The sequence below is a fragment of the Phaethon aethereus genome, assembly GCF_964289735.1.
Source record: "Phaethon aethereus genome assembly, chromosome: 11".
In the NCBI taxonomy this organism is placed as follows: domain Eukaryota; kingdom Metazoa; phylum Chordata; class Aves; order Phaethontiformes; family Phaethontidae; genus Phaethon; species Phaethon aethereus.
The window spans coordinates 253,823-266,301 of NC_138587.1; the positions used below are offsets into that span (position 1 = coordinate 253,823).

General features: G+C 42.4%; 1 protein-coding gene across 1 annotated transcript in view; it reads left to right on the forward strand.

Annotated features, from left to right (window-relative positions):
* FGD5 (FYVE, RhoGEF and PH domain containing 5) overlaps positions 1-12,479 on the forward strand; it is a gene marked incomplete at both ends in the record, with an annotated part of 112,380 nt that overhangs the window by 41,056 nt on the left and 58,845 nt on the right. The window contains one exon of the mRNA XM_082004560.1: positions 2,246-2,375. Within this exon, the coding sequence (XP_081860686.1) occupies positions 2,246-2,375 (130 nt within the window). The remainder of the gene's footprint in view (positions 1-2,245; positions 2,376-12,479) is intronic.

A 12,479-nucleotide genomic window follows, 5' to 3' on the forward strand; every position in this document is an offset into this window, starting at 1 on the left:
GCCACTGGGCTGCAGGCCTACTCTAAATGAAACCCATGCAACAGTTCATCAATATTGCAAGTTTTGCTACTGTATAAGCCTTTAATAATGCCATTCATAACAATTACCAGGCTAATATACTGAGGCATTTTTCCCAAATTACAATGTGTTCTTACATTAACATAATGCAGACATTTATCAGAGAGAGAGAAAAAAAAGAAGGGAGGGACTTCATTTCACGTATGCTGGGGCAAACAATTACAAATTGCAGAAAGGCTGTGCAAGTAAGGAGACAGACTGGCTAAACTATTAATAAGCCTCCTGAGCTGTTCCTGTATCTGCCTTGCTCTTGCTTTCACTTGTGCTGAGGCCCCTTTGTAGTTATAACTAGGCAGGTTTTCGGCAGTGGTGAGGCCACCCACACTGAAAAACTGCAGACACTAGTAATAACCAAGAACAAGTGCTGCTGCTTAGCCCTTTGCCCAGCCATGCCAAACACACTAGGCAGCTTGCAAGAGCTCCTTGATTCTGCACATGAGCGAAAAGCTTATGGCATAAAAGAAAGGCTGGCAGCCACACCTGCATGGGAGACACAGCCCTGTTTGCAGCTTGGAATTGAATGCAGATATGTAGAGAGTTTCCTTTCCAAACGGAAATATGAGTCTGGTCAGTGGCCTTGGGAGTCTCTTTCTTCATTGCCCTCCCACTTACATTAACCCATCTTTGCCCAGCCTCCTGTCACTCTAGCATTGGCTTTGAAGCTTTGGATCTGTTCACATCTGGGATTCCCAAGTGGGAGATCAAAGAAAAATAAAGAGATAAGGCAGAGCTGCGAAAGCAAATTAATAGTTACAGAGGAAATGAGAACTAAAGAAATCATATATACTGAGTAAGCCAGGTCCACATTACAGACCAACCTGGTTGGCCAAGATGTCTGGCACACACGGAGATGTCAGACTTTGTTTCTCAAGACAACAGGCTTACCCTGTTGGCTGAATGCTGGAACCTACCCCTGGAAATGTAAAAGCCTTGGGGCCACTGTGGCGTATAAGCTGTATATAAGCTCCTAGAATGATACTGTGTCCAAAAATACCAATCTGATCCTTTAATATAAAAACATAGTAAAGTCAGGTAGGAATAGATGGGTGTTACCAGTGGTATATTTGGCACTTCTTTTGCCAGTGCTGGAATATCGAGTCTTGTGTTGCAATACCAAGAATAGTACTGAAACTGGCTGGTAGTAAAACTGGTGCTAAAATGGTTAGTAAACTGGATAATGCTGGTGGATAACTGGATAAAGTTCAGAGATTTTAGAATGATTAAATGATAGGAGGCATGACATAGTAAGGCACCAAGTTCTTCACATATTTCATATAAAAGACAAAATGAAGGGACAATCTGAATACAGCCTGTGAGTACTTTCCTGCATAGTAACAAAATTTGGAAGACTGCCTCCAGTTCAGCAGAGAAAGGTTTAACAAGATCCAGTACCTGGAATTTGGAGCTAGGCATATTCAGATCAGCAATAAAAAACACCTTTCTAAGGCAAAGGGCAGGCACCATCTGGGGAACCTACCTCTAGTCATGCTTTGTGGAGGTTTTAAAATAACTGGCAATTTTAATTTTTTTTTTTTTTCTTTTTTTCTAAAAGAAAATGCTGGGAAGACACTGGCCTGTATTCCACACCAGATCCAGTGCTCTTATCACATAGCTTTCTCTGCGTTTGTGGAGATGAATTCAGACTCCCTTGAAACAACTCAAGGATTCTGGGATCTGAGTACTTTGTGTTTTAACTGATGCCATTGGTATTACAATTATACTTTTCTCATCCTTTTGATATTTTCCCAGAAAACCCATTGTTAAGATATCTAACTTCCATGTTTAATGAGCACTGAGCTGTTAGTATGATTTTATTACATCCATTTAGAGGGGTTGACTAGGGAGGAAAAAAGCAGTTCTGGTTGCAACTAAGTATGAACTTTTTTGCTCCAAGCTGAGCCAGAACATTCATCTTTTGGGGAAGCTTGAACAAATTAACTTCCTACTGCTCCTTTCAGACCTTTCTACTTGCCTAAATGGTTGCTGTTGAACTTGGTGGCAAAAAAACAAAGCTTAAGAAATCTTGCTTTCCAAGCCTAGCAGGTCTCCAGGGATTCCCTGACCCCTGACTGGTTATCTCTGAGCAATGTGTGGATTTGTTATGTCTGAGCAATACCAAGTGTCTGGGAATAACATCAGTGAGCTAGACTGCTCTTTCTCTCTGCAGTGCATACACTGAGCCCTACAAGGTGTGCCCAGTCTCTGTGATACCGATGGAGGTCATCACATCAGATGAGGAACAGAAGAGTTCAGAAGATGACGAGAGCAGCCCAGGAGATCCCAGCCTCATCAACAAGGTAAAAGAGCTGAAAATGGGGAATGCGTGAAACGTGGAGAGGGAAAAAGAATTTGCAGAAGAACCTGGATTCTCAAATCTCTCTGCTCTTTGCCTGGTGCTCATTTAGAAATGTCACAGCCATCAATCCTTTACTTCACCAGTGCACTAGCAACGACTTACCCCTATAGCCTGTGGCAAAGCCGAAGAACTGCAGTCCTAAGATGGACAGTGGCGGCAACATAGCCAGCAGGAAAGGCCTGACTTGAATGGCAGGAAAAATGTCTTACTCAGCAGAAGGATTTAGCTGCAATCTTGAGAATTTTAAAACTACATTGAATAAAACAATGACAAATACATTATTTGGACCAGCTCTGCCTTGGCTGGGAGATTGAGTAAATTATCTCATAGGTGTTTGCCATCTCAAAATTCTCTCATCATAGAAAAATGCACTCGCTTGGCTTTATTTTACTGACCTCTGATGAATAAAACAGCTCTTAAACAAGTTATGGAGCAGACCATGGAAATGTGACCATAGCTTAAGATTGCAAAAGGCTGTTTTAACCTCCAGTAAGCTGACTGACAGTGCAATTGTTAAATAAATGGCATTGAGCAGTTTTAGGCACAAATTTGTCTCCGTTTTTCACTGAATTTTTTTTTAACGTATCTGTACTTAGAACCTAATATGAGCCCAACAATCTAACATTGTGTCTCTTGAACAACAAGCACCCACTCCATAGCCCATTTGGTATGAATGCAACAAATAGGTACGTTCTTCCAAAGTCTTCCAATTTGAGCCCCAGGAGCTAAGGCTGCATAGGAAAATATCAAATCCTGATTTCTTCTCTCTGCCATTCATTTCGGCCTGGTATCTCTGTGTCAGCACAGCTATGTGGCTTCCTGATTGTAGATGGCTTGTGTCTGATCATGGGCGTGTGTCAAAACCTGCAAAAGTCTGTGCAGATGCCCCTCCGAAACCAAATGAGGGCTGAGTAAGGGTCAACTCTGTCAAGAAGAAGCGTAAGTATATTGATTCTAGGAAGATCAGATCTCTTCAGGCATTTCCAGAATGTGAAGCTTTGTTTAGGGGCAGGTGTGAAGAGAGGAGAGCAGAATGTTCCCCTTACCAGGACACCAGTTCTTGAAAAATAGAAAAAGAAACTGAAAGCAGAATGACAGCAAATTGCTGTTGCTCTAATCTCCGAGGGAAAATAGCTTCCTTTGATTTCCCTGTATGCTGCATCACTTTTAGGTCTACCCTGCAGGGTGCTGAGCTGCCTCTGGTACCACTGGAAAAGACCATGATCTCCTTGCTGACATGAAACAAATGAAACAGTTGCAAGCAACCTTATCTTTTTTCCTCCGAGACTCATGAATTTTTTTTCGTTGTTTGTTTTCACACTGTTTTGGAAAGGGAAAAGCCTTTAAATTTCTGACATTCCCTGTTAAATAAAAAATATTTTTCCTTTCAGTTCTATTAGTTATCTGACAAACCACTAGTATTTACAGAGCATACACTAGTGTGTTATCTAATCTGGTCAGGTTTCTCAGCATCTCTTAGTTGTGATACCAGTGGAACAGTGACAACAAAATTGTGACTTGAGTTCAAAAGGGAAATGCATGCAATCATTATGCACTTGGAAGCAAATTCAAGGCTGCTAAAACCAATTTTATTGCCATTTTTGTAGGGTTTTACTCAAGACACTAGGAAATTATGCTTTTCTAAATGTCTCCCTTATTGCATCTCATGTATTTTAATTATTCTGTTGTGCTGGGGTAACCACACTGTGTAGCTGCCATAGAAGGCAGCACTTAGAGAACAAGCATGTGCTTCAAAGTCTAACTAGAGGTATTCCTCCCACTCTTCAGGCGAACACAAACTAAATGTCTGCACATGGCTGATAGAGAAGATCAGAATAGGTTGGGTTGTTTGGTTGGCCTTTGCTTCCCATGCTAGTTGTCAGCAAGGGTCACCGTACACAGGTCCAGACTTCCACAAGCTCCTGCGAAGCTGTCTTAAAAAGCTCCATCTGAGTACAGGCCATATTTCCAAGCTGGCTGATGAATCAGTGCACTTGGCTATTTACCCTGCCAAGAAGATGGCCACGAAAGTAGACATAATCTGGTTTACCTGTTATAATTCTGGCTGTAGGAAGATTAGCCACTCTCTAATCTACTGGGCTCTAGCCACAGACTCTAAAAAGAGGTTGGAGCAGCAGTAATTTCATCCCTGGACAAGCTATTTGCTTAGTCAGGGGGCTGTGCTTGTATGTGGAGCCAAGAAAAGATCTAGAGATGAGACACCTTTCAGTGTCTTGGTTCTTGTAGCCTAACAAGGGCAGACATCACCTTGGACAGACTAAGGGGGTCCTGGGAACTATCCTGTCAAATCCTGTGTGTCTCAGCTGTCCTCAGGACCCAGTTAAAGGAGACACCTGATCTGTGCAGAGGCCACCTAGCATTCCGGAGTCTCTTGCCACTCTGTAACCGCCACAGCATCACTGCTGCAGGCTGTGTGAAGCAATAATCAAAAGATGGCCAGGGAAGACCCAATTTCCTAGGGAAAACAGTCAGTGCAGGGTTCTGACATGAAGGATGCAATATATTTAACTGTTGTCTTTCACCCATGCCAGTCACAAAGTAATAGTGATACGGGAATCTTCCAAGGTCTCATGCAGCCCACGCTGCAGATTTTCTGTCAGAGACAAAGGCTTCCAGTTCACTGTAATTAAGTGTGAACGGGATAAATTCCACCTGTCCACAGCTCTTGTCTCAGAAAGCACTGGTGTCTTTACAGAGGACTGACAGAGGACTGTTTTTCCTACCCTACTGCTCCCGCCTCCTTTTATTGTCTTCTCACGCAAATCTTCTGGGTGCCAAGGGAACATTAGCTGCCCTGTCAAAACCTGTCTCTAATGACAAAGCGCGAAGAACTTGTCCAGCTCCTCGATGAAGTGAGTATCCCTTGGAGCAAAATCCTCAGGACAACACAGAGTGGCTGTACAACATGGAAGAGTTCAGAAGCACAGTCACTTGGGGAGAACTGGCAGACACATGTTGGTCTGGATGCCAAAAATAGTGCCATGGATTTCAAAATGAGCTAATCTTGTTAAAAAGTTGTTTGGGGCTGGCCTACTAAGAGCTGAATTTGGATTTTAAAAAACACATACGCACACACAAAAAAAGAATCTTCTATAGTTTGTTGGTTTGATTTCTATCTTCCTCCTCCTCAGGGAAACTTAGTTTAAATAAAGGCATGGAACAGCCTAGGTGATAAAATCTCCTCCTTGTGTTCAGATATATGATTTACTTTTGCATTGAGCTGGATTCTACCTGCTGCCTTTCACTGTCATGAATGAATTCCTGTACCAAAATGCAAGCAGCCCACTTTATCTTTCCTCACCCGCTTTCTCCTAGCCTGCTTGCTGGAGAACCACAAGACTTCCAGTTTGCAGCAGAATTTTTTCCTCTGATGTTTATTTTTTAAGGCTCATTTTTATAAGTAAATATAATTTTAAAAATTAGCTTTGTACACACATTTGCTGGTATTGTTTCAACAGCTCATCTCCTTTGAATCTCTGCTCTCCTGGGGACCAGATTCACATGAGTGGAGAAATATTCAGGGCCTGCTGGAACTCCTGTTCTGTAAACAGTTTGAATCATAGCCAATAATACATTCTGAGGTATTTTTTACATTACCAGCTTTATTTTAAAGAGCAAACAAAGAGGCCATTTCATCTCTATTGTGTTACAGGGATTTTATTACTAAAAATCTATTTGGAGTGGGGCAGGTATAAAACTGTAACACAGGAGGTGGGTTTCAAATTTTCGCCTGTATTCCACTGGGAGTACCTCAGACCCTGAGAAGCTGAGCATTTGTCATCAGAAGCAACCTGTTGGTTTTGATTCTCTGTATAAGACTAACAGTTGAAAATTCATTCTTTCTGGTTAAATAAGCGCTTTATTTCCTTCTCTTCAGTCCACTGGCATATGATAACAACCTAGAGAATTCAAAGGCAGGGAATGCTGTAGGTTTTCTTAACCTTTGTGATTCTACTCGATTATATTATAAAAAGTGATGCCCTTACTTACACTACTGATGGAGATTCACTCTCTTTTTTTTCCTCCTGCTAAGCTAATTTAGAAGAGCTCCTGGGCCATCTCTCATTCATGTGTCTTTTATATTTGTTCATTTAATTAAATCACTCCCAAATTATCAGAAGGTGGCACATGGCTTTTCTGTACTGGGTTCTCAAGGTTATATGATGGCATCTGAGCTGCCTACAGGAAAAAAAATTGGAATTGGGGATTCCAGTTAGGAACACAAAACTTGTGTCAAATAAAATAAGGACTTTATCTCCTACCTCTGAACCTTCACTTACTAGACAAATGCTCCAAGTTCAGTATGTAGAACCCCAGAATTTTCCTCCCATCATTGAGCTGTATTCAAACCTGAGCTTTGTGATTGTTTTTTACTGCTAAAACCAAGTAAATCCATCTTAGATCCACGCTGCTAACAAGCATGAAAGGAATTAAAGGGGAAACTAGCTTAGTAGTTCAGATTTGACTAGATACCAACTTCAAACTGAGTTCCCTTTGGCAGAACTTAGTTTTTGTAGCAGTCTCAGAATTTGCAGTTTTAAAAAGATCAGAAACACAGACAATATAATCTTGAAAGTCTGCTTTTGAGAAGCTCACCTCCGTGGTTTGAAACGGACTAAAATCAACACATGCTGGTAGATTTCACCTATTGCTGGGTATGATACGAGTTTTTGAATTGCCTTGGTAGTTTGAGGAAGATGCTGCATGTGCTGGATCATCAGCTACTCCTCCAAAGCTTGTGCCTCTCACTTTATTGTCACAGTCTTCAACCAAGAGTCTTCAGACAGTTCCTCTCTTGTAGGTACTTTTTAAGACTGGATCTTCTGGCCAGTTGATCCCTTTTGTCACTAACCTCCTACAACCTCCAATTGTTATGAAACTGAGGGGAGCCCAAGGACAATTCTTTCACCACACCTAACCCTCCATCTGGCTGAAGATAAGGACAACACAGCAGGGAGGACTGATTTTTATGCTGGATCCAGAGAAGTGGAAAAAACATCTGATGTAGATTAGAGATCAAATGTGCAGGCAAGGCAGAAAGCTAGGTGCTAGCCTTTAGGTTCACTGTGGAAACATCAAGCCTTTCAACAGATTCACTGAGATGATAGTATCAGGAATGCATCTGCCTTCCTACCACTACATTAATAGCTCTACTTGGGGAAGTAAGTTAGGCTTGGGGAAGGGCAAACACCTGTAGGACAAGCCACAGCAGGGAGATGCAGCAGAGGCCCCATGGTGGTGTGAAAATTTTCTGAAGAAATACCCGGAGATGAAGCACAGGTTTTGGGTTTTGTGGGGATGGGTAAGGGACAGGAACGCATCCGCCAATTTAAGAATACATTTTTCCAGCATCTTGCAGAGAGCCATGCAGACGGTCCTGTAACAACACTATAAAATGTGTTGCCTTGGACTGGGCTTCAAGAGCTATTTCCATCACGCTGCTTGATCCAGACTGTGTCACACACATGCTAAAGGTATGCTGATCAAATGAAGTAACAGGCTTAAAAATAACCCTAATAGTCAATGAGAGGCATTTAGACTGTGATCAACTGCACAGTTTGCACCACAGTGAGTCTTCCTTTATGGGGTGCCTTTGGAAGGAGAAAGCAGTGGCTGGGTAAACAGGGTGCTAGGAATACTGTAGCAATATCATCTATTTTAAGAACTCTGTTATAGTTAGGAATGACATATAGCAAACCCTGCATTAAGCCACTAAGGAACAATTAAAAACTCTCTCTTGACCCTGTCTGTAAACACAGGAGGGAGTCTGATCTGAAGAACTGAAGGGAATCTCAGAAGAATAAGAAGAAAAGAATGCGACTAATCTGTGTGAATACCTGTAAGAATTATAGTCTATAAAGCACCCAGGAAATAAATTAATACAAATCCTAGGACAAGTAATAAAGCCTTATCTGGAACATAAAGACATTTCTTTCATCCAGAATGCAGCTCTAACTACCAGCTAACAGTATGGGAAACCTAGAAGTAAAACAATCTGTATGCAAACACTGTCAAGTTTAGTCTAAAACCAGCAATATGTTACCAGGAACTGTATACAGCCAGCATACAAGAGATGTGATCTTACCCTGGTGGCAAAATATGAAAGTCTGTAGCGAGGTAAATAGCATGTAACCAGAGCAAAATGGTATAAAAGAAAGGGAACTCAGACCAGATGTGGCTGGATTTTATATCAATGAAAACACAAAGCATTCTGGCTAGTCATTTAGGACTTTAGGTTCGATATATTAAATCCTAGACAGATTGGAGGGGTGCTTACTACCGTGATATGGTAGTGTGCTGGTGGGCAGGGCATGACACGGAACTTTATACAGAAATGATACCTAATACTGTACTTGTGAGAAGGCAGCACTGGAGGTAAGATGTTCACCCTTCTCCTAGGTATCAAAATAAAAGGCAGTGCACGAAAAGAAGGGCAGCAGCCCAGTGTGGCAGATGGAGGGGACCTGTACCCCACACAAATAGGGAACACTAAGCTTAGCCATAAAGGTCTCACAACAAGCAGGCCAGCTACTGTCTCATGGCAGCTGTACTACAAATAGCGGCAACAAATAGCGAATAACTATTTGTACATAACACTGCCTTTGCTGCTCCTTATCCATTCCACTCAGTGGTCTTGGTTTCCAGACTCCATTAATCATTCTCTTTTGCAAACCTTTAACCTTCACATATTAAAACACACACACACATGCACACGCACACAAAACTGAAACATGTGCTGGAGTTGGGAATGACAGATTTGTGTGCCTTGCAGAAGCACCTAATTCAGACGCCTTTCAAGGGACAGCTCTTGATTTATAGAATTACACAGATTCCCCAGGAGAGCTGCAATCTAGCTCTTCAAGGAAGGGGCCTGGGAGACAGGAGGCGTGGACTGCTTTTCCTTCTCTCTCACTGATTCACAGAGCCAGCCTGAAAAAGTCACTTGTTCTTGTAATGCCTCAGTTTACTGTTGGCACCACTGTGACATCACTGTGAACTGCTACATAGTTCATAATAATTACAAAAGGGGCATTATGAAGTCACTCAGCTCAGAGGCTGAAGCTTGCAACTGCTGTCAGCCTCTGATTGTGACAGTAGCACTCTTGTGCCGCATACCATCCAGCTACAATGCACCTACCCTGTGGAGTCTGTGAAATAAGACACACACATAGGAAAATGCATGAAGAGATGCAGTTTGTCCATGGCAAGCTAGCGGCACACACAAGAATGGAGCTGCTGCTTCTGTGTCCTGACTAGGTACCCTGCTTTTGAAATGCAAAGGGTTGCTCCCCAAGTACTCCAGATGAATGGCTTACACAGTACTAATGCTTCAGTATTAGTGAGCTGTTCTGTGATCTACTTGTGCTGCTCTTAGGCTATACAACCCCATTCTAGGCCCATGGAGGCAGATTCACCCCCAGCCCAATTTTTTAAGCTGTATCAGGAGGCCAGTCTGGTTCTGATCAAGATCTGCAAACAGCTGCACCAGCACAACTGAGAGCAGATACTGGAGCTCAGAGGGGAGTGACTGGCACTGTCACTAGAGTACCATTTAATCAAAGCAGGACCTGTTAGGGCCCATGTCAGATGCCTTGGCATTGCTCAGAACAAAGCCAGAGCATATAAATGACTCAGTGTGGAGATGTCATCCCTACATTAATGGGATCAATACCACACAGAGAAGGGAATCTACTTGGCCCTTCTCAGCCCAAATGTTTGTTCTATCAGAAGGCACAAAAGGGACATGAAACCTAAAGCTTCTCAGTTTGAACTCAGTTTGAAGACTAGTACTTAACTTCATCTGTGCTCACACCAGTGCTCTGTAAAGAGCTGCAGGCTTTTAGGCCTTTATTGTTCTAAACAAAAGCTTTCTGGTGGCAGTGTGAGGAAACAGTGGCTGCTGGAGATGGAGAAACTCTGAGCAAGTCACAAGTCATCTCTAGGTCTTAGTTTTCCACCAGTAAACTTGGAGGAGGGCTGTAGGGCTTAGTTTGTTAGCTAATGGAGAGATGATTGCACAGTATCACCTTTGCTTCACAAGTTACGCTGATCACTTGAGCTGTAGCAACTGTACAAGCTCCTAACCTGGTTAAAGTGCTTTCATGTTTGCGACCTTCCTGGCACCAGCATATTTTTCAGAGTGGAGAGAATGGGAAGGTATTTCAGTTACATATTGCAATTTTATATTGTATCTTGCAAGCATTTTATTAAGCATTTGGTTTTGTTGAGGATGAGGTAATGAGGCTATGAGACAAGAAGACTCAGTGAAGCAAAAAGCCAAGGGTCCCCACATGGCTGCATGGCCTCCATCTGCTAAGCAGGGGCATGCAATGGGGCCTGGAGTGCAGCTTCTGAAGGGGGAACCAGGAAGGAACCATACTGCAGGGCTGGGCACAGGTCTGACTGCAGGGAGTAAAGATTACTAAACAGGTGGCAGCTTGGCAGTGCTATAATAATCACTTGGACTTTGTTTCAGAAACTTGATGCTTGAGAGACCTGCACCCCCTCTATCCCCTATTCCCAGAAGTCTGTCTCCGGACACTGTCGTCAATCTCCAAGTTCATTTCCTGGTTAAACAAACAGCAATTAAATAACACAAGCCAGGCAACGCCTAGAGACACTGTCTCAAACTCACCCTAGACAGGCCATGTGACACTGGGGTCCCTGTGTTTTGTCTCTTAGCTAAGACATATTAATCATAAGAGGAATTACTGAGTGCAACAATGTGTGTATGCAAAGGGAAAGTGGCCTGGTTTGCTGGGGAAATGCACTCTATCATCTTGGCACTGCAGAGCCAGGCTTGTCCACTGAGGACAGCCAGCACTGGGCCAGGTGACCCAGAAAGAAACACACCCCCTTTCATCATTTGCTCTGCTATGCCTGTGTAAAGACAATAAGAAACAATAGAAAACTCAGTGCCTCTAGTGTGTTCCTACAGCAGTTGGGACAACCAGAAGAGGCACATCATTAAGAGGTGTTCACAAAGTGGGACCAGGGGGAAAGGGGCAATCAAATATTTGTTCCCAGCAGGAAAATGAAACAAAGGAAAAAATGTAAGATCTTTCTAGTGCACGCTATTAAACTGTAGTGTAGTTTTCCAAAAGTAAGTGATTCAAAGCATGCTCTTTGTCACCCATCAGCTAAAAGGAACAAAGCACTAAGGGGCATATCCTCAGACTCCCGGTGCTAAAGGAGAGATGGATTAGACATCTGAGGCTGATGAATAGTTCACTTTATATATTTCCTTTGGCTCTTGCAATCTTCAGTTGCCTCCCAGTAAAAGTACACAGAAATAAACTAAAGATGAAAAAAAGATCACTGTGACACTGTTAATTTTCTATATGCGAAGCCTCATTCATTTAAGCCATCGTCATCAGGGTTCAAGGACTTTTCACCTGTATTCACTATTGATCATAATCTTCCTTGGGGTCCAGCACCCCCAGGGTAAAAACTACAGAGCAGCAAGGGAAAAGAAATAGAAAGAGAAGACTTTCCTTTGCTCCAGTATGACATCTAGTTGCAACATGCTTTGACTGGCCCTTGGTTCCTCTGAAATAGGCAGTGGTGAATTCACTTGTCAGTGCTTGAATTTCTTGCTTTTGCAATGAATATCTAAAGTTATTAAAACCAGAAGAATCTTAAAAATATAACTTCTGTTCCATCACATATTTCTCTTCTAATTTACAGATGTTGGTAAGTGAAATTATTTTGATTATGTTTCAGTTCACCTTGCTACTGGGTTTTTTACACTCCAAGTAGCCACAGCTTCCAGCACTTTGGGGAATGTTTTATTCTTTCCTGCACTGTTTGCATCTTACTGAAAGCAGAATGAACAGAAACTTTGAGAGGTGAAAAAATCCTGAAATCCAGAATTTGTTCCCTCTATAGCTAGAAAAGATGGGAGATGGTTCACTGTGATGATGGAATGGGACTTTGAGCAACTCAGATACTTCTGTTGTATGCCAGAACACCTGCATCCCAAGGGAATGCTAATGAGGAGGAGGGACAGAGAGTAAAAAGTCTA